This window comes from Primulina eburnea, chromosome 8 (genome assembly GCF_022965805.1).
Source record: "Primulina eburnea isolate SZY01 chromosome 8, ASM2296580v1, whole genome shotgun sequence".
Classification (NCBI taxonomy): domain Eukaryota; kingdom Viridiplantae; phylum Streptophyta; class Magnoliopsida; order Lamiales; family Gesneriaceae; genus Primulina; species Primulina eburnea.
In genome coordinates, this window is record NC_133108.1 from 6,430,758 (window position 1) to 6,454,551 (window position 23,794).

At 43.2% G+C, this 23,794-nt stretch overlaps 1 protein-coding gene across 1 annotated transcript; it reads right to left on the reverse strand.

Annotated features, from left to right (window-relative positions):
* Positions 1 to 18,250: 18,250 nt before the first annotated feature.
* Positions 18,251 to 18,706, reverse strand: LOC140838933 (uncharacterized). The gene has a single exon (XM_073205560.1). It carries the CDS (start codon positions 18,704 to 18,706, stop codon positions 18,251 to 18,253), a length of 456 nt encoding a protein of 151 aa, XP_073061661.1.
* Positions 18,707 to 23,794: the final 5,088 nt, after the last annotated feature.

The window sequence follows — 23,794 nt, forward strand, 5'->3', positions numbered from 1 at the left end:
ATTGGAAAAGATGAAAGAATTACAAAAACAGTCAGGAGATAGGAGTGGTCTCGGTTTTTGTAATAATGAAGGCACTTCTGAAACGAATATTAAGCCAACACTAGAAATATGCAAAGGGAAATACATTCACTTTGTGAAATCCAGCGTGGTACAGGAACCAGAAGTACCTACTGCTTCAGTTGAAAGGAATGTAAATCTGACGAACAGAAGAATGCACTATGGTCTGGGTTACGTTAAACCTAAGGAAAAAGTTGACCAGAGTTCTAGATTCAGAAAAGAATTCAACTCTGGAAGACAACATCCTATGAAGGTTAAAAACTAACAGTACTACAACTCTAAACCTGTTCAGAAGATATACAGACTGGAAAACAGAAACAGAAGGGAAGAACAACATTTTGATATGCATACTGTTAGAAATAACAGACCTTCTGTTGTACACACATCTTTGGATACCCGAAGTACAAAGTCACCAAGAATTGTACAAATGTGGGTTCCCAAAGGACTGATAAGGCTTGGACCCAAATAGATTTGGGTACCAGATACTAAAATTTGTGTTTGAATGAACAGCAGAAGGAAGCAGAAATCAGTAACTCTACATGGTATCTGGACAGTGGATGTTCCAGACACATGACTGGACAGAAAAACCTACTTTCTGAGATAGTGAGTTGTACTGGACCAAAGATAACTTTTGGAGACAACTCAAAAGGTAGAACCATGGGTAAGGGTAAGATTATCCATGGTAACATCACTATTAATGACGTGTTACTAGTTGACAATCTTTGTTACAATTTAATCAGCATTAGTCAACTATGTGATAATGGTTATTCTGTAGCTTTTCAGAAGCATTCGTGTATAGTTAGAGATTCTGCTGAAACTACTGTGTTAACCGGAAAGAGAGAAGGCAATACTTACAGAATCTCTTGGAACTCAAATCATGTCAATACTCCTACATGCTTGGTTGCTTCTCTTAGCAATAAACACTGGCTATGGCACAAGAAATTGAATCATCTGAATTTCAAGTCAATCAATTATCTCAAGAAGCAGAATATGGTTGATGGATTACCTGATATTAATTTTGTTAAAAATCATGTTTGTTCTGCTTGTCAGCTTGGGAAACAGATAAGATCCAGTTTCAAGAACAAAGATAGCAAATCAACTTCAAGATGTCTGGAACTACTGCACATGGATCTTTTTGGTCCTATCCCCATCATGAGCTTAGGGGGAATGAAATATACTCTTGTTGTTATTGATGATTTTTCTAGATTCACTTGGGTAATATTTCTCGCAGGAAAAGTTCAAACCAGTAGTCTCTTGATCAAGCTTCTGAAAAGGATTCAAAATGAAAAATCTACTACCATCATTAAAATCAGAAGTGATCGGGGTACTGAGTTCACTAACAAGTATCTTGAGTTATATTTGAATGAAAAGGGGATTCATCATGAATATTCAGCTGCCAGAACACCTCAACAAAACGGAGTAGCTGAGAGGAGAAATAGAAGTCTAAAAGAAGCTGCTAGAACAATGCTAGCAGATGCAGACATATCTCAGCGCTTCTGGGCTGAAGCCATCAATACTGCTTGTTACACGCAAAACAGATCTATGGTCAACCAAAGGCACAATCAGACCCCTTATGAAATATGGAAAGGGAAGAAGCCTAACGTATCTTATTTTCATGTGTTTGGTTGCAAATGTTTTGTACTAAATAATGGAAAAAATCATTTGACTGCATTTGACTCAAAATCAGATGCTGGAATATTTCTTGGTTACTCTGCTGTAAGCAGAGCTTTTAGAATCTTCAACAATAGAACTCTTAATGTTGAAGAATCGATTCATGTTGTCTTCGATGAAGACAGTAGTGCTGAAATTTCTAACATATCTGATTTAAGTAACAGGTTAGACATGATTCACTTGGAAATTGACAGTGAAGATGATGTAGAAGCAAATACGAAGGATCTTCAAAATCCAGAACCAGACATACCAATAGTGGAACCAGAAGTACAGAACTTGGATCTACCAATACCAGCAGAAGATGTTCAAGAACCTACTACTGGTTCTGTAGAAGACAATCTTAACATATCAAATCAGGAAGATGTCCATTTAAATCCGTTTATCTGGAGAAAATCTCATCCTCCAACATTGGTTATTGGTAATCCAGCAGCGCCTTTGAGAACCAGAAGGCAAATGCTTAATGAATACATGCATGCTGCTTTTATATCTCAGGATGAACCAAAGAAAATTGAAGAAGTTCTTCTGGATCCTAGTTGGATTGAAGCCATGCAAGAAGAGCTGAATCAATTCAAACGTAATGAAGTTTGGTTTCTAGTACCTAGACCATCTCACCAAGCTGTCATTGGAATTCGGTGGGTATTCAGAAACAAACTCAACGAAGAAGGCACAATGGTGAGAAATAAAGCTAGATTGGTAGCTCAAGGCTTCAGACAAGAAGAAGGCATAGACTTTGATGAGACTTATGCACCAGTAGCAAGGCTCGAAGCAATCAGAATATTCTTAGCCTTTGCTGCTTTCAAGAATTTCAAAGTATATCAAATGGATGTGAAAAGTGCTTTTCTGAATGGTCTCTTACAAGAAGAAGTTTACGTCGAACAACCTCCAGGTTTTATCGATAATTTCTCTCCTCATCATGTATTTTAATTACACAAAGCATTATATGGTCTAAAACAGGTACCTAGAGCATGGTATGACACTCTATCACAATTTCTTATTGATCATGATTTTACCATTGGAGCAGTAGATAAAACTTTATTTATTCTAGTCAAGAATAAGCACATTCTGTTAGTACAGATCTATGTTGATGACATTATTTTTGGGTCAACTAACCCCAAATTATGTGCAAAGTTTAGAAAATTGATGCAGGATAAATTCAAAATGAGTATGATGGGAGAATTAACATTCTTCCTAGGATTACAGATTAAGCAATCAGAGACTGGAATCTTTATAAATCAAGCCAAGTACACCAAGGAGCTTCTGAAAAAGTTTGGAATGGAAGCATGCTCTGCTGCTTCTACTCCAATGAGCTCATCTATTAAACTTGATAAAGATGAAAGTGGTATTCCAGTAGAGGTAACTCAGTATCGAGGTCTTATTGGTTCATTATTATATTTAACTGCCAGTAGACCAGATATCATGTTTGATGTTTGCATTTGTGCTAGATTTCAATCTAACCCCAAACAATCTCATTATACTGCTGCTAAACGTATTTTGAAGTACTTGAAAGGAACTCAAAATGTCGGCTTATGGTATCCCAATGATTCATCGTTAAATCTTATTGGATATTCAGATGCTGATTATGCAGGTTGCAAACTAGACCAAAAAAGCACAAGTGGGTTTTGTCAATTTCTTGGTGATAGGCTGATATCCTGGTTTAGCAAGAAACAGACTTCCATAGCCACATCTACTGCAGAAGCAGAATATCTGGCTGCTGGAAGCTGCTGCTCTCAGATACTATGGATTCAACAACAGTTAAGAGACTATGGGATTCAAGCCTCCGAATCACCTATATTCTGTGACAATACCAGTGCAATTGCAATCACACAAAATCCAGTACTTCATTCCAGAACGAAGCACATAGACATCAGACATCACTTTATTAGAGATCATGTGCAGAAGAAGAACATTCGTCTGGAATATGTTTCTACTGATCAACAAACAGCAGATATCTTCACGAAACCCTTACCAGAGAATAAGTTTTCTTACTTTCGTAATTCTCTTGGTTTGATAGATTTAACTTGATTATTTTCTGTTATCTTTGTTAATTTTATTCTTACTCATTTATCGTATTGAACTAATAGTAAGATTTTTGCAGAAAAGCAGAAGGATAGTCAGATACGTAAACTGGAACTTTATTAGAAACCATTTCAGTACATTACTCGATGCAAAAGTAAAAACAGTAGATCTTCAATGTTATTTAACCAGTAGCGTTACATTTGGCTTTTGTCTTCAGTAATAGGAGTTCTCTGTAATTTGCTTGCAAAGTACTTCAACAGGAACAAGAGAATCCAGCAAGCTCAAGGCCTAGAAAGAATCTAGCAAGCTTAGGTCTTGTCAGCACTAATGTATTTTTTAGATGCCTTACAGGGCATCATAGAGGATTTAAGCATCATCAATCCACCAGCACTCTCTTATTGCATTAGCATGCTTCTGGAAGAAATCGATGCTACATTTCAAACTCAATCGAAGCAACAGATCTGCTTGACTGTGGAAACTACAACTCCAGGAGTGTATTTCAAGGATCATTACGAAAATAATGATATCCTCAAACTTCTCTCTGGACAGTTTTGCTTCGACTCCTGAATCAAACTCTAACTCTCTTTTTACTTGAGTTTTCATTTTTTAAGTTCATCTGTTTAACTTTGTTCAAGATATGCAGATATTTATAGAGGGAACAAAGACTCTTGCGAATCGCAAGATTGTGTAGTGACCCGTTCCAGAATCACCTACTAATCAAGAACTAAGCATGCGATTAACTTAATTAAAAACAATCAGAAATAAAGGCGGAAAACTGTCACCAAAAGATAGTTATACAACCCAAACGAAATCAGGACAACTCAAAATATATTCGGTACAACCATATCGAATAGAATAGTACTGAAAACTAAACCAACCAGCTACTCACTGTCCTCCTCCTGCTCTTCCTGAGCCATCCAACCTGAGGCCTGCCCCATTGGAATGGGGTGTCCAAGATAAACAAAACCGAGGACGTGAGCGATAAGAACACCCAGTACAAAAGCATGAGTATACAAGCCTATATGAAATGCACATGCTATGATATGATACCAGGGTAGTCAAGAAACAGGAGTAACAAAGGATCTCAAAATGCTCAGTCTAGAGGCGCCAAGTGGATAGTGCCGCGCGGTACTCCTCTGGGTCACTGCATCCACTACAAGAACAGACGTGGACCTAAAATGTCCCGGATCACCGAAGCCCTCCGGACCCGTCGGCCACTGTGTACTCTCGGTGTCCATGCGTCCACAAGACAAGACAGGGCTGAGCGGCCCCACAAGATATAGCTTATCTCGAAAGAGATACAGCTCAACAGTAAGGCTATCTCGAAGGAGATACGGCTCAACATGAAATGCAACATGCATCATAAAACGTGACATAATAGCATGCATCATATGACATATATCAATGCACCACATAATCATGCAACACATATAAGGATGTATACTCGACCAGGATATCTCGGATAGTACTTTCGTACCTCTATCACAGCAAGCCTAGCCTTACGCAACACCGCTAATCAGGTCTAGAACAAGCCTACGCATCAAAAGCATACCCAATGAACAATACTACCATGCTCGACTAGCAAAACCAGTACCACCAAAGGTTTAGGGTTTACCTTCGTCCGTCGACAGCCCTTTGATGTTGATTGCCTCGTAACTCAGGCGTCACTACGCTACTAATCCTGGTAGCTCTTGGCTAACGCTCGACCGACAAACTAACCCTAGAAACCTTCCAAACCTCTCAAAATGAGACACAACTTCAAGAATTGACAAACCAAAATGAGGAAATCCGAGCACTATTTATAGGCTATGTTCGGATCCACCGAACCCACTTCGGAACGTCCGAACTCCCACGTGTCCATCGGCTCTTGACACCTCATGATCGGATCCACCGAACCTACACTTCGGATCATCCGAACTTGCATGCAAACTGACGTGTCGATCAACTCTTGACACCTCATGATCGGATCCACCGAACCCACTTCGGATCGTCCGAACTCTTCGGTGCTACCGAACCATCTTCGGTCCGTCCGATCATGACCATGGTCAAAATTACACATTAAACCTTCTTAATCACCATTAATCCGTTAAATACCCAATTTGGAATTCGGGCTACTACATTCTCCCCCCCTTAAAAAGATTTCGTCCTCGAAATCAAGTTTATAGGATGAACAAAAACTGAAATAACAACATTGTTATTATAACTCAATTTGTTGTTGAACACAACTGATATTTGGATTACAACGGAAAAACACACACACCTCCATATTACAACCATAGTACAACTCAAAAGAGCTCTGGATGCTCCGAACGCATACGACTTTCTAACTCCCAAGTGGCTTCTTCAGTGCCTCTGCGCTGCCACTGAACTAAGACAAGAGGAATGATCTTATTCCGCAATACCTTGTCTTTGCGATCGAGAATCCGCACTGGTCGTTCCACGTAAGACAAATCCGAATTTAGTTGAACTTCAGAGGGATGCAAGATGTGAGACTCATCTGCTATGTATCGTCTCAACAAAGATACGTGGAACACATCATGAATACTTGATAGGTACGGCGGCAATGCAAGTCTGTAAGCCAAATCCCCCACGCTTTCCAATATTTCAAATGGACCAATAAATCTCGGAGACAGCTTACCCTTGAGACCAAATCTCAAAATCCTGCGAAAAGGCGAAACTCGGAGAAACACTTTCTCACCTGGCTGAAAATAAAGAGGTCGACGTTTGGTGTTCGCATAACTAGCCTGTCGATCCTGGGCGATCTTAATCCGCTTCTTGATTATTGTAACCTTATCAATAGCCTGCTGGACTAACTCCGGTCCCTCAACATGTCGTTCCCCAACTTCATCCCAAAATAATGGAGTACGACAACGTCGCCCATACAACGCCTCAAATGGTGCCATACCAATACTACGATGATAGCTGTTGTTGTACGCGAACTCAATCAAAGGCAAATGATCCTGCCAAGCGGTTCCGAAATCCATCACACAAGCTCGCATCATATCCTCAAGTGTACGGATAGTCCTCTCTGTCTGACCGTCGGTCTCTGGATGATAAGCCGTACTCAAACTTAGTGAAGTGCCCAATGCTGACTGGAAACTACCCCAAAATCGTGAGGTAAAACGAGGATCTCTGTCACTAACAATACTGACTGGCACTCCATGCAAACGTAAAATCTCTTGAATATACAATCGAGCCATACGATCGAAAGTGAAATCACGGTTATATGGCAGAAAATGAGCAGACTTGGTGAGTCGGTCCACCACTACCCAAATAGCATCACTATTCCTCGAAGACAATGGTAAGTGAGTAATGAAGTCCATCGCGATATGCTCCCACTTCCATTCGGGAATAGGTAAGTTCAACAATAATCCTCCCGGTCGACGGTGCTCTGCCTTAACCTGCTGACAAACAAGACACTTGGAAACAAACTGATAAACGCTGCGCTTCATCCCTTTCCACCAAAATCGTGTCCTCAAATCTTTATACATCTTGTTGCTTCCTGGATGGACACTCAACTTGCTTCGATGGGCCTGAGATAAGATCTCTTCCCTCAAAGTATCATCCTCTGGTACCACAACCCGATTAGACAAACACAGAAGACCATTAGACTGATAATGGAAATTGCTATCTCCACCAACCAACCGAGCTAATCTCTGAGTCTTGAGATCAGACATCTGAGCATCTCGAATCCGAGCGAACAAAGCTGGCTCAGATAAAATGGTAGCAACACGAATGCTCTCCATACCTTTCCGATGTTTGAAATTAAAACCCAACGAACAACAATCCTGGATAGTACTAATCATAGCACTGGTCTGAAGTGCAGAGACTCTCACCTTGCGACTAAGAGCATCGGCTGTGAGATTCGCAGAGCCTGGATGGTATTTGATCTCGCAGTCATAATCTTTAAGTAGATCCATCCAACGACGTTGTCTCATGTTCAACTCAGCCTGAGTGAACAGATACTTCAGACTCTTATGATCAGTAAAAATTTCAAACTTAACCCCGTACAAGTAATGACGCCAGATCTTTAGCGCAAACACAATAGCAGCTAATTCTAGATCATGAATAGGGTACTTCTCCTCGTGAGGTTTTAACTGCCTGGATGCGTAAGCGATCACATGACCATTCTGCGTCAACACACACCCTAATCCTTGAAAAGAAGCATCGGTGTAAACACTGAAACCATCAGATCCTGACGGTAACACCAAAACAGGTGCAGAAGTCAGAAGTCGACGAAGCTCTCTGAAACTATCTTCGCACTCAGATGACCACTCAAATGGAACATCCTTCCGAGTAAGCTGCGTCAATGGTCTAGCTACCTGAGAGAAATTCACGATGAAGCGACGATAATACCCTGCCAGACCTAGAAAACTACGGATCTCAGCCACCGTCGTAGGACGTGACCAATTCAGCACTGCTTCGATCTTGCTGGGATCCACAGAAATTCCTTCCTTGGAAATCACATGACCAAGGAATACTACACGATCAATCCAGAACTCGCACTTACTCAGCTTAGCATACAATTGCTTCTCGCGAAGAATCTGCAACACAATCCTCAAGTGTTGGATATGCTCTTCCACACTGTGAGAATAAATCAAGATATCGTCGATGAAAACCACAACAAACTGATCTAGAAAATCCCGAAAGACTCGATTCATCAGATCTATGAACACCGCTGGCGCATTCGTCAATCCAAATGGCATAACTAGAAACTCGTAATGCCCATATCGAGTACGAAATGCAGTCTTGGAAATATCATCATCTCTAACTCTCATCTGATGATAACCCGATCGCAAGTCAATCGAGTAAACAGAGGTACCCTGAAGCTGATCGAACAAGTCATCGATACGAGGTAATGGATACTTGTTTTTGATCGTCACACGATTCAGCTGGCGATAATCAATACACAATCGCATCGATCCATCCTTTTTCTTGACAAACAAGACTGGAGCTCCCCAAGGTGAAACACTCGGGCGAATATAACCTTTATCAAGAAGATCCTGCAATTGCTGCTTCAATTCTCTCATCTCTGATGGAGCAAGACGATAGGGGGCACGAGAAATCGGTGCAGTCCCTGGCATTAACTCAATGCCAAATTCCACCTCTCTAACCGGAGGAAAACCAGGAATCTCATCTGGAAAAACATCAGGAAATTCACAAACCACTGGAATATCCTCTATACCAACACTACCTGTGGATGAATCAATCGCATAGATGAGGTAGCCTTCCCCGCCCGCCTCTAAAGCACGACAGGCTTTCAGAGCAGATACCACTGGCATCGGAGGTCGCGCTCCCTCACCATAGAAAAACCAACTAGAGCTCTCAGTCGTACGAAACTGAACAAGCTTCTGGTAACAATCCACGGTAGCTCGGTAGGTAGTCAAAAGGTCTATACCTAGAATACAATCAAAATCTTCCATCTCCAGGATCATAAGATTCGCAATCAATTCGTTACCCTCAAAATCTAAGGGACAACCCATCACTAGACGCTTCGCTAACACCGAATGACCCATCGGAGTAGAAACAGAAAGAATGACGTCTAGAGAAACATACGGTAACTTATGACGCTTAACAAATCGTGCAGAAATGAATGAATGTGATGCTCCGGTATCAATAAGAACAAAAGCAGGGATACCGCATAAACGAAAAGTACCTGCTATGACTCTCTCCGTTTCATCTGCAGCCTGATCCTGGTTCAGCGCAAAAACCTGACCTTGGGCACGAGGTCGAAGATTTGAACTACCCACTGCCTGACCCTGCCTCCTCTGCTGAACAGTCGTCTGAGATCCGGAATCAGATCCTGCTCCACCTCGTAATTGAGGACAATTCTTCTTGAGATGACCCATCTCTCCGCACTGAAAACAAGCTCCCGCGGCTGATCGGCATTGCTCCGATGGATGGTTCTTCCTACAATGCACACAAGAAACCTTCTTCTTACCAAAGCGGAAAACACCGCTAGACCGTGATCCAGATCCAGAAGAAGAAGAACCAGATTTCTTGAAAGACTGAGATCGAGGGCTCAAAGTACTCGGAGGTCTAGAGGAAAGAATAGCCCTACCACGCTGGAGACTGATCTCTGCCTGGCGACACCGGTTCACTAACCCATCATAAGAAGTAGGATTATCACAGACAGTGACTCGATCAAAAATCTCCTGGTTAAGACCCTGAAAGAAATGGTCATACTTGGCCTCAGAACTGCCACTGATATGAGGGGCAAAGGGTAACAACTTGAAGAACTTCTGCTGATATTCATCAACAGACATACTCCCCTGCTTAAGATTTAGGAGCTCAATCGTCTTTGCCTGGCGAAGGGCTGGAGGAAAATACAGCTGCATGAAAGCTGCACGGAAATCGGCCCAAGTCACCCTACCCTGAGACTGGACTATCGGCGCAGAAGTCGATCGCCACCACTTGCGCGCACGGCCCTCGAGAAGAAAACTAAGGGTCTCCATCCTCTGCTCCTCGGTGCACTGGAATGCACGGAAACAACTCTCCATGCGCTCTAACCAATCCTCAGCATCATCGGGAGTCTCACCGCCGACTAAAGGCTTAGGCCCCATCTGAATGAAACGGTGCAAATCAAAACGCCTAGAACCATCCCGACGATGACGATGTTCACGATGACGCCTACGATCGTCCTGGTCACCCCAACGACCTACACTTCCCTGACTACTCTCATCACCAAAGTGGTCAGCCATCGCTACAAGATAGAATGGGGAAAATGGTAAAATGGTCAACGAAAATCCCAAAACAGAATCTATATCCCAAAATCGTAAGCATGCTCTGATACCATAAATGTAGTGACCCGTTCCAGAATCACCTACTAATCAAGAACTAAGCATGCGATTAACTTAATTAAAAACAATCAGAAATAAAGGCGGAAAACTGTCACCAAAAGATAGTTATACAACCCAAACGAAATCAGGACAACTCAAAATATATTCGGTACAACCATATCGAATAGAATAGTACTGAAAACTAAACCAACCAGCTACTCACTGTCCTCCTCCTGCTCTTCCTGAGCCATCCAACCTGAGGCCTGCCCCATGGGAATGGGGTGTCCAAGATAAACAAAACCGAGGACGTGAGCGATAAGAACGCCCAGTACAAAAGCATGAGTATACAAGCCTATATGAAATGCACATGCTATGATATGATACCAGGGTAGTCAAGAAACAGGAGTAACAAAGGATCTCAAAATGCTCAGTCTAGAGGCGCCAAGTGGATAGTGCCGCGCGGTACTCCTCTGGGTCACTGCATCCACTACAAGAACAGACGTGGACCTAAAATGTCCCGGATCACCGAAGCCCTCCGGACCCGTCGGCCACTGTGTACTCTCGGTGTCCATGCGTCCACAAGACAAGACAGGGCTGAGCGGCCCCACAAGATATAGCTTATCTCGAAAGAGATACAGCTCAACAGTAAAGGCTATCTCGAAGGAGATACGGCTCAACATGAAATGCAACATGCATCATAAAACGTGACATAATAGCATGCATCATATGACATATATCAATGCACCACATAATCATGCAACACATATAAGGATGTATACTCGACCAGGATATCTCGGATAGTACTTTCGTACCTCTATCACAGCAAGCCTAGCCTTACGCAACACCGCTAATCAGGTCTAGAACAAGCCTACGCATCAAAAGCATACCCAATGAACAATACTACCATGCTCGACTAGCAAAACCAGTACCACCAAAGGTTTAGGGTTTACCTTCGTCCGTCGACAGCCCTTTGATGTTGATTGCCTCGTAACTCAGGCGTCACTACGCTACTAATCCTGGTAGCTCTTGGCTAACGCTCGACCGACAAACTAACCCTAGAAACCTTCCAAACCTCTCAAAATGAGACACAACTTCAAGAATTGACAAACCAAAATGAGGAAATCCGAGCACTATTTATAGGCTATGTTCGGATCCACCGAACCCACTTCGGAACGTCCGAACTCCCACGTGTCCATCGGCTCTTGACACCTCATGATCGGATCCACCGAACCTACACTTCGGATCATCCGAACTTGCATGCAAACTGACGTGTCGATCAACTCTTGACACCTCATGATCGGATCCACCGAACCCACTTCGGATCGTCCGAACTCTTCGGTGCTACCGAACCATCTTCGGTCCGTCCGATCATGACCATGGTCAAAATTACACATTAAACCTTCTTAATCACCATTAATCCGTTAAATACCCAATTTGGAATTCGGGCTACTACAGATTGCGACTGTTCATTTTCAACGGCTCAGATTGAGAGATGGCCAAGAGTCACTTGTCGCAATCATGACCACTTATTAATTGCATTTACCGAGGGGGAACAGTATTTTAGTCAGACTAAGAGTTTGACACATTTTCAGAAAACAGAGAGAATGTTTGTCTTTTCGATAAAACTTCAAGTCTGCTGGTTTTTGTCAAAGTGCTTAAATATTTCAGCACCCTGAAACTTCCAGCAAACGTTAACATAAAATGACAAATCCTCTTCTGATTTTTTTAGTAACCGTCTGGACAGCCCGCCCTTTTTCAAAATTTTCAAAATCATTCGTATATCTGACAGTTTCTGCAAAACTTTTCAAACACTCAACCAAGAACATACTGACACGTGTCTTTATGTTTATTTGACGGCTGTATATCTATTTCAAATTTCACCTTTTCACCTTTATTGTTTCATATCTATCGTTATTCAGCTACTGCTTTCTCTCATATCATCTCTAACTACTGCAAAGTTTATCTAATTTTATCTACATATAGAAATTGTTGGAGCATACACTCTTAACGCTTATCAAGTTAACTTTGCTTCGGTTCTCAACATCAAGGATGAGAATCTCATGAAAATGTTTCAGGATATTGAAAAATCGGGACTCAGGAAATTCCTGGAAGCACCAGCAGTTATTTACAAAAATGCTCTTCTAGAATTTTACGCTAAAGCAACATTGCATGAAGGAAGGATTGTTCATACTCAAGGAGATGCATCTATCTCTATTGATGCCGCACACTTAGGAGCAACATTCATCCTTCCACTTTCAGGTACGTCTGAACTTTCTGATATTTCCAAGACAGATATGTCTGTTGCACTCAGCTCTTTCTCAGCATCTGGAGAAGAAGTGTCTCCTTCTTGTCACAAAAAATTGCTCAAAATAGAATATCAGATTCTGGCCAATATTGTGGCAAAAGCTATTTTGATCAAAGCTGGCACCTTCGACAAGTTGACGAAGGAGAAGGTTCAAGTAATGACTGCCATCTCTAAGGGGATTAAGGTGGACTGGAGTCATTTTATTTTCAGAATTATGAAGGATATGGTTGTCAGGAGGAGTTCTGGTTTTGCTGTTCAGATCAGCGCTATTGTTGCACGTTTTCTTAACTGCTCGCAAGCGCACGATGTCAAGTTAGAGTAAAATGTACTTTTGAGTACAAGTATCGATCCCACGAGGAGTGTAAAAAAAATGTATATCAATTCTTGTAATTAAAATAGCCTCAACTTTATTTAGAAAAATCAATAATCAGTTTTGTTTGTTTAAACGAATTAATTGAAAGCAAAGAATAAATTAAGTCACCGAATCGAGAGATAATAATGAGAGAAAGTATCTAGAGAAATGATTTCACAAAGTTTCCACGATAATTATTCACAGTTTAATTTATATTCCTGAATTCCAATCGATTAATGGCCAAGAACACTTAGATTGTTTTATTCCCCCTTTCCCAAGTGACGAATAAAGTGTATCTATCAACTTTGATTCAATTATTCCTAATTAGAATCTACGGTTCATAGATAAGCGCATACAATGTTCTTACTAAGCCTCGCTAAAGTTATACGCCTTCCGAACGCTATAAACATTCAACGATGTGTCTCTAATGATCTATAATCCTAGTCCCTCTCCCGAGTTATAAGATTAATCAAACAACAAACAATTTATGGCCAGTAAATTGCAGTGCAGTAAACGCAGAGAACACAATTAAACGAAAACAGAATTCAATCAATAAATAACGGTGTCAAATCATCGTTTCAACAGAGTTACATCATTCTCCAGAATGAGAATTTAGTTCATCACGAAATCCAAGAGAAAACAAGACATGTTTATGATTCTAGACATGTTTACGCAATAAAATAAAGAAACAAAGGAAAAGATAACAAATCGAAGTGTCGTCTCTGTCCCCAGATCCGTCGTTCTTCGTATTTGCGATGATTCTTCGCACTCTGAATCTCTATTCCGTGTATGTGCTCTGGTTCGCGTGTCTTTTTCTCCAATGACGGCTCTCCACGGCGGCCTCTTCCTTTTTTTCTTATTCTGACCTAGATCGCGCACTTTATAGTTTTCTGGATCGCGGCGCGCGCGGTGGCGCGACAAGTGGCGCTGGGGCGCGCAAGCTCCTGCTCTTCTTGCCATGCATGTGTGCGCGCGGCAGCGCAAGAAGTGGCGCGGGCGCGCGCTTGTCTCGGGTTCCAGCTCGTCTCGCTGCGCGCGGCAGCGCGAGACTTGGCGCTATCGCGCGTTGGTCTCGGGTCTTCAACATGGCACTTGGGCGCGCGGGTGCGCGAGAATTGGCGCGGGCGCGCGGGACCCTCGGGTAGACGCCTTGCGTGATGTGCGCACGCGGCAGCGCGAGATGTCGCGCGGTAGCTGCTGTCCAAGGTAATGGCAATGACCCTTGTTTTCTTGGTTACTTGGCTTCGTGCCCTCTGTTTCCTTCATTCCTGAAATGACAGCAAAAACAAACCAAAAAACGCATAATACTGTTCGAAACACGCATAATTCATAATGGATTCTAATGTAATTTAAGCGCAAAAATTGCACTTATCAAACCTCCCGAACTTGAATTTTTGCTAGTCCCGAGCAAAATAAAACTAATAAACAAGAAGGAAATGCAACTACTACAGTCATGGATATGCGAAAAGTGATATTGGCCTCCGACTTATCTGATAAAACGTAGTTCAATGATTTCTCAAGAGTCACGTGTGTGTGTGATATGTGAATGTTCGTTTACCCCATCGAATACTCAAATAGAGTTGTTATACCCATCCGCCTTACAGACTCAAGAGATCATCAACTCAGTGCACTCACAATTCATTAAAATGCAATTTCACATTCATAGATCACAAAGGACTTTATCGGTAATTAATTTGCTCAAAAGATATTCAACAAACATGTAAACCAAAGAGGAAATCACACATTGAGATGCCCGCATGCAAGTGACTAAAATTTAAGTTGATGACAATGTTTTTCAGGTATCCATAGGCTTGACTTGAGCAGCTTTTCTCCACTAGTATATTGGGTAAATGTGACAAGGTTAATAGGTCTTGTAAGCTTGTAACGTCAGGCTACGGCTCATGGCTACAATAAAGAAATGGAATTCAAAGTTTGAGAGAAATAATCATTTCATTCACCATCTCTTTATTGTTTTCCTCTCAATCATATCACTCATGTTTTACATTTTTTTTTTCCACCACTTGTTTGATTCTTTTCATTGTTTTTCATTCTCTTTTCTTCGCCAACTCCCCTTTTTTTTTTTTTTTAAGGAGTATTCGAATCATTACAACACCGATGAATTTATTTCTCTCAAAATCAGGTAGGAAAATAAGTGTATAAGCTTCATTTGGTAGTTGTTGTGGGATTTTAGAACAGATACAAGTAGGGGCTATTGTGTGTCATTGACACACGCCACTTGATTTTTAGCAAGCTCAAAATGGGTCACTAGTGATATTTCATGTTCATTTGGTAGGCTCGAAGGCTCAACGGTTCCAAAGATCGCCTAAATCATCCCTATGTCACATATTATCCGTATTTCGCCTCGAAAAGTGCTCAACCAAGTTCTAGATTACCGTCAATCCATTAATCATCTCGTATAAACTAATCACATGCATTTGTTCAAAAAATGATATGCGAGGTAAGTACAAAAGGAATTTTAAAACATCTCAATTTCTTCAAAGCTCAACGGGCTACAATTGACAGTAACAAAGAACACAGGCCCAAAGATGTTGTGAAGAAGTGCCTAGATCGTTTCTATGTCTGCAAAAGTGTCAATTAATGTCATGCAAGATTACCAAGATTCAGATCTCCATCGTCTATTTAGCACCACAGGCACGCAACTTGTCTCTAAGCAACAATAGTATGAACAAACACGACAGTGCAAAATATTTGTGACTCTCAAGGCATTATGAACACATATATAATTAAAGACCACAATTCAATTTTCATCATCGGCCACACATTTTACTTATCCATGACTTTTCCTAACAAAACTAGCATGCAGAAATAAAATCTAAAGAAACAAATGCAAACTTAACTAATGAGCAAAAATTTAAAAGAAATCACAAGCAGGAAATTTCGCCCCTCCCAAACTTAAGATATGCATTGTCCTCAATGTATAGAAATAAAGAATATGACAAAACATACCTAGCGCCCGAGTGTCAGAACTCGGGGCTCGAGTCATCGTCCATGGTCTCGTCCTCATCATCATCATCTTGTGGTGCGTACTGTGGTGGCCAAGGTGGAGGTGGTGGCCAAGGTGCATCCTCGGGTCTAGTCGGTGGAAAGCGCTGGGTGAAAACCGACGTGAAATCCATCATATGTGTCATAAAAGCATCAGTTCTGTGTCGATGTGCAGCCTGCTCACGGCGTTCGACCCGCATATCCTGTTCCAATCGGAACATGCGATCTCCCAAACTTGATCGAGGGCGTGATGGTGGTGGCGGATTGCGTGCTCTGGCCCTCTGGTTGTATTGTGCTCTTTCCGCTTGTCGTTCTATATCGGATTCAAAGCGTGAACGATTGACCTCAAATACTATGATTGGGCTCTTGGCTTTCAAGATCTGTTCATCGTCTCCCCATCTCACACCGGCATAAAGACATAAGGCGGTGATAGTGTGTGCACAAGGGAGGCTGACCGTCATGAGTCCCGTGCCGGCACGCATGATATAGCTGTGAATGAGCTTCCCAAGATCAACGGTTCGCCCAGTCATGATGGCGTAAATCAACGCCACTTTGTCTTTTGTAATTTCAGTCTGATGGGAGGAGGGCGTAATCCGTGAGAGAATAAATGATGCCCAGTGGCGTGGGTCACGCAGTAGATCAGATCTCTTCAGTGTAACCGGGGAGCCCTGATTCAGTCTCCACTCTGCACCCTCGATGCATAAAGTCGTTATAATCCGCTCGTAGTCCACATCTCCAGTGATCAACTCTGTGTATCCGTCATTATCAAAATCCGGCAGATTGTAGATGGCATTAATGGTGGCCGAATCAAAGTAGACGAGTTGCCCACGCACCAATACTCCGTATTCCTCATGTCTGATTCTCAAATTTGCATAAAATTCACGGACTACGGGTATAATGGCGTCTGACGGAGATTGTGCTATATCGACCCATCCACGTCGCACAACTTCCGTAATTATATCACAATCCAGGTGGGTCATATCAAGCCCTCGTTCAGGGATGAGAGATCGAGACACGGTGTTTTCATATACCCGAGAGGCTTCCTCGTTCCAAAATTTGTTCGCATCGTAGGAACGAGAGGAGGAAGCCCCATCCTTTGATTTTTTACGAGGAGCCATAATTATCACTTGGTATCAACAATAATACTCAACAAATCGAGAGCACAATTCTACCAACACAGCTAGAATTCTGAAACTTATCCCCAAACAATAATATTGTGGAAGGAACGGTACCCTTACTTGAAGCAAATGACTAGACAGAACACCGGCGGCTTGGACGGAGGCGGTGGCGCTAGAAGGGCGGCGGCTGAGAGGCGGCGACGGCTGAGAGGTGGCGGCGTGCGGTAATGGTGGTTGCTTGTGGTGGTTGGGTGTGTTGAAGTGTGAGGGAGGTGGAGAGGTAAGTAGATGGTGGTGTTGGAATGAAGATTTTTGAGTGGGGGAGGAGTTTGATATGAGAAGGAGGATGGATTTGTGAGGGGGAGGCGGCTGAGTGGTGAGGGAGAGAAGAAATTAGGGTAGAAATTGTGAGGAGGGGTATTTAAAGTGGTGAGGTCGAACGCGTCGCGCGGGCGCGCGAAAAGTCGCGCTATCGCGCGTTGTCCTCGGGTCTGTCAGCAATAATTGAAGGCGCGCGTTCGCACGAGATGTCGCGCTACCGCGCGCGAGCTTCTGTAAATGGGTGATAAAGGTCACGCGCGAGCGCGCGAGAAGTCGCGCTATCGCACGTGACCTACTGTCTTCGTGCAAAGTTGCTGTGCGCGCGATCGCGCGAGACATGGCGCTGGGGCGCGCGAGCTTCTGTAAATCCAAGGGGTCCTTAGCGCGCTGCCGCGCGAGATGTCGCGCTTGGGCGCGCATGCGTCTGTAGATCCAATATTTTTTTTTTTTTTAACACCTGCAAAATAAAGTGATTCAAATTAAAAACTTGACTAAAGAAAATTACAAATATTAATTATGAAATTGAAATGAAGTAATGAAGCAGAGCGAATGCGAAAATAAATAACTGCGGGTTGCCTCCCACACAGTGCTTGGTTTAACGTCATCAGCCCGACGGTACCCTGTCTGATCAGATCAACTTGTAGCTGTCGATATTTCTTGCTTCAGTCCCATAGTAGGGTTTAACTCGCTGTCCATTTACTTTGAAAGTTCGTCCGTCATGGCACTTTAGCTCGACGGCTCCATAGGGGGACACCGTTTCCAAGACAAATGGCCCTGACCATCTTGACTTTAACTTACCAGGGAACAACTTCAGACGAGAGTTGTACAGCAGTACCTGTTGTCCTGGTTTTAGCTCCCTTCGAACTATGATCTTGTCATGCCACTTCTTGGTCTGTTCTTTGTAGATCTTTGCATTCTCATAGGCGTCATTTCGAAATTCGTCCATCTCGCTCAATTGCAGCTTTCTAACCTCGCCAGACGCTTTCAGATCAAAATTCAACTTCTTCACGGCCCAAAATGCCCTATGCTCCAACTCCAATGGTAGGTGGCATGCTTTTCCAAATACAAGCCGGTAGGGAGACATCCCAATAGGCGTCTTGAATGCAGTTCTGTAAGCCCATAGCGCATGTAGTATCCCGATGCCTAATTTGAGTTAATTATTAGATTAAATATTATTTCGGTAGGATCGGAAGGACCGAACAGGGTTCGGATCGTCCGAAGACAGGTGGCTGGACACGTGGAAGACATGCAAGGTTCGGATCGTCCGATCAGGGTTCGGATCGTCCGAAGACAGGTGGCTGGACACGTGGAAGACATGCAGGATTCGGATCGTCCGATCAGGGTTCGGATCGTCCGAAGTGTGCCGGATCGGATCGTCCGAAGTTGATCGGATCTACCGATCATTGTCTATAAATAGAGGCTCGAGGCTTCATTTGTTACTCGCCAATTCCGAGTGTTCCAGAGCGTTTTAGTCGTTTCTTATGGGTTTCTAGTCTTTTCCCGAGGTTTAGGCACTAGCGGGGAGCTACTGGTTTTGTAGCGGAGTCGTGCTCTAGTTGGGAGCTAGCGGCATCAGTGGGCTGACTACGGACGCAGGCTTGATTCTAGGGCTGATTGCTAGGATCTACTGGTTTGAGGTACGAAAGTACTATCCGAGATAGCAGGATTGAGTATGCTTTACTATGTGTTGCATGTTTATATGTTGCATTATTATCTGTCATATGATGCATGGTTTATTATGCGGCATTTGCATAATCATGTTGAGCCTGATTATCTTTGAGATAGCCTGTTGAGAGGGTGCTCAGCCCTCGTTTGTTGTGGATGGTTGGACCCCGTTGGCCGACGGTGGTCAGGTCACCGGTATATCCACAGGTTTATTTTGGTATGGGAGCCACCTCCTGGTGCGACGGCGCAGAGTGCTACATACCTTGACGTCATTTACCTGAGCAGTATTTCGTTATACCCAGATCCTGGTATCCAGTACATTTTGCATACATGCATGTCATAGTCTTGTATACTCATGCTTTCGGTGCTGAGCGTTTTATGCTCACGTCCTCGGTTTATCTCTGTTTTGGACACCCTATTCGATGGGACAGGTCTCAGGTTGGACGGTCCAGGAGGGAGCGGACAGGGAGCTGACAGAGGTTGACCTGTAGTTGTTGGTATTTGTTCTTGGAATTTAGTTCGATCTGGTTGTTTAAGTATTTTGTACTTACAGATTCGATTGGGTTGTATTACTGTTTTTCCGCTGTTTACCTGATTCAGTTTTAAATGTTAATTTTGCATGCTTAAGTTCTGATTAGTAGGTGATTCTGGAACGGGTCACTACATTTATGGTATCAGAGCATGCATTAAGATTTTGGGATTTGGAACTGTTCTTTTGGGTTGTCCTCTAGAATTTGAGGGTAATGTTTTAACTGCTAATTTGATGATTCTTGCGATGGAGGATTTTGATTGCATTCTGGGAATAGATGTACTGACTGTGTTTAGAGCTACTGTGGACTGTTATCAGAAGTTTGTGCAGTTTCGTCTAGTTGAGGGCGACAGTTGGTTTTTCTATGGAGAGGGAGCGCGACCCCCGATGCCTGTGGTTTCTGCTCTGAAAGCCTGTCGTGCTTTAGAGTCGGGCGGGGAAGGCTACCTTATCTATGCTATTGATTCGTCCGCAGATAGTGTCGGTATCAGCGACATTCCAGTGGTTTGCGATTTTCCGGATGTTTTTCCCGAGGAGATTCCTGGTTTTCCTCCCGTTCGGGAAGTGGATTTCGGCATTGATTTAGTGCCAGGCACGGCACCAATCTCTAGAGCTCCTTATCGTTTAGCTCCATCAGAGATGCAAGAATTGAAACAGCAGTTGCAGGATCTTCTTGACAAGGGGTATATTCGACCCAGTGTGTCCCCGTGGGGAGCACCAGTTCTTTTTGTCAAAAAGAAGGATGGTTCTATGCGGCTCTGCATAGATTATCGGCAGTTGAATCGTGCTACGATAAAGAATAAGTATCCGTTGCCACGGATTGATGATTTATTTGATCAACTGCAAGGTACCTCTGTGTATTCCAAAATTGATTTAAGGTCTGGTTATCATCAGCTTCGAGTTCATCAGGGAGATATATCGAAGACTGCATTCAGGACCCGGTATGGGCATTATGAGTTTCTGGTTATGCCTTTTGGGGTGACGAATGCACCAGCAGTTTTTATGGATCTGATGAATCGGGTATTTCGGGATTTCTTGGATAAGTTTGTTGTGGTGTTTATAGATGATATCTTAATCTATTCGCATGATCAGCAAGAACACGTACAACACTTAAGGATTATTTTACAGACACTTCGCGAGAATCAGCTTTATGCGAAGTTGAGTAAATGTGAGTTTTGGATTGACAGGGTTGTATTCCTTGGTCATGTCATTTCTAGCAAGGGAGTTTCAGTTGACCCGAGCAAGGTGGAAGCGGTATTGAACTGGTCGCGTCCGACGACAGTAGCCGAGATCCGCAGTTTTCTGGGATTGGCTGGGTATTATCGCCGTTTCATTGTCAACTTCTCTCAGATTGCTAAGCCACTCACTCAGCTCACTCGGAAAGATGTTTCATTTGAGTGGACATCAGAGTGCGAAGAGAGTTTCTTGGAACTTCGCAGACGTTTGACATCTGCGCCTGTTTTGGCTTTACCGTCTGGATCTGGTGGTTTCAGTGTTTACACCGATGCCTCTTTACAGGGACTAGGGTGTGTTCTGATGCAGAATGAGCATGTGATTGCTTACGCGTCGAGACAGTTGAAGCCTCATGAGGAAAACTATCCTGTTCATGATCTGGAATTAGCAGCGATCGTTTTTGCTTTGAAAATCTGGCGCCATTATCTGTATGGTGAGCGATTTGAGATTTTCACTGATCATAAGAGTTTGAAGTATCTGTTCACTCAGGCTGAGTTGAACATGCGTCAGCGTCGTTGGATGGATCTACTCAAGGATTATGATTGTGAGATCAAGTATCATCCAGGATCTGCGAATCTCACGGCCGATGCTCTTAGTCGCAAGGTGAGATTGTCAGCTCTTCAGACTTGTGCTGTATCTGGGATTATTCAGGATTTCTGTTCGATGGGATTCAATTGTAAGCATCGGAAGGGAACAGAGAGTATCCGTGTAGCTACTATTTTGTCTGAGCCGGTTTTGTATTCTCGGATTAGAGATGCTCAGATGTCTGATTCTAAGGTTCAGAAATTAGCTCGGTTGGCTGATGGAGATAACACTTCTGGATTCCACTATCAGTCCGAGGGTCTTTTGTGCTTATCTGGTCGTGTTGTTGTACCGGAAGATGACACTTTGAGGGAGGAGATTTTATCCCAGGCTCATCGTAGCAAGTTGAGTGTTCATCCGGGGAGCAACAAGATGTATAAGGATTTGAGGACTCGATTTTGGTGGAAAGGTATGAAACGTAATGTTTATCAGTATGTCTCCAAGTGCCTAGTCTGTCAGCAGGTGAAGGCTGAGTATCGACGACCTGGAGGTTTGTTGCAGAATCTTCCTATTCCGGAGTGGAAGTGGGAGCATATCACGATGGACTTCGTGACTCACTTGCCTATGTCTGTGGGGAATAGAGATGCTATCTGGGTGGTAGTGGATCGGCTTACTAAGTCTGCCCATTTTCTTCCGTATAACAGAGATTTCACTTTCGATCGGATGGCACGGTTGTACATTCGGGAGATTGTACGGTTTCATGGTGTGCCCGTGAGTATCGTTAGTGACAGAGATCATCGATTTACATCTAGATTTTGGGGCAGCTTTCAGCAAGCCTTGGGCACTACCTTGAGTTTGAGTACTGCATATCACCCAGAGACTGACGGTCAGTCAGAGAGGACTATTCGTACTTTTGAGGATATGTTGAGATCTTGTGTGATGGATTTCGGGCCAGCTTGGCAGGATCATCTGCCACTGATAGAGTTTGCATACAACAACAGTTTTCATAGGAGTATTGGTATGTCTCCGTTTGAAGCATTGTATGGTCGACGTTGTCGTACTCCTCTGTTCTGGGAGGAAGTCGGAGAACGACAGGTCGAGGGTCCAGAATTGATTCAGCAGGCCATGGACAAAGTTCTTGTGATCAAACAGCGGATTAAGACTGCTCAGGATCGACAAGCGAGTTATGCGAACACCAAGCGCAGACCTCTTCATTTTGATGCAGGCGAGAAAGTGTTTCTCAAGGTATCACCTTTTCGGAGGATTCTGAGATTTGGACTTAAGGGTAAGCTATCTCCGAGATTCATTGGTCCTTTTGAGATCTTAGAATGTGTGGGAGATTTGGCCTACAGATTAGCTTTGCCACCGTATCTGTCTAGTGTTCACAATGTGTTTCATGTGTCTTTGTTGAGACGATACGTAGCTGATGAGTCTCATGTTTTGCATCCGACAGAAGTTCAGCTGAATCCGGATTTGTCTTTTGTAGAAAGACCGGTTTCGATCTTAGACCGGAAGGATAAGGTACTGCGGAATAAGACTATTCCTCTTGTCTTAGTGCAGTGGCAGCGCCGAGGTACTGAAGAAGCTACTTGGGAACTAGAGAGTCGCATGCGGTCAGAGCATCCAGAGTTGTTCTAGTTGTAGTATTTTCAGTTATGATTGTAATTTCAGTTGTACTTTCAGTTGTAATTCATTCTTAAGTTGAATGTATTGTTGTTCAGAATTGTCATTTTTCAGACTCGATTTCGCGACGAAATCCTTTTTAGGGGGGGAGAATGTAGTATCCCGATGCCTAATTTGAGTTAATTATTGGATTAAATATTATTTCGGTAGGATCGGAAGGACCGAACAGGGTTCGGATCGTCCGAAGACAGGTGGCTGGACACGTGGAAGACATGCAAGGTTCGGATCGTCCGATCAGGGTTCGGATCGTCCGAAGACAGGTGGCTGGACACGTAGAAGACATGCAGGATTTGGATCGTCCGATCAGGGTTCGGATCGTCCGAAGTGTGCCGGATCGGATCGTCCGAAGTTGATCGGATCTACCGATCGTTGTCTATAAATAGAGGCTCGAGGCTTCATTTGTTACTCGCCAATTCCGAGTGTTCCAGAGCGTTTTAGTCGTTTCTGATGGGTTTCTAGTCTTTTCCCGAGGTTTAGGCACTAGCGGGGAGCTACTGGTTTTGTAGCGGAGTTGTGCTCTAGTTGGGAGCTAGCGGCATC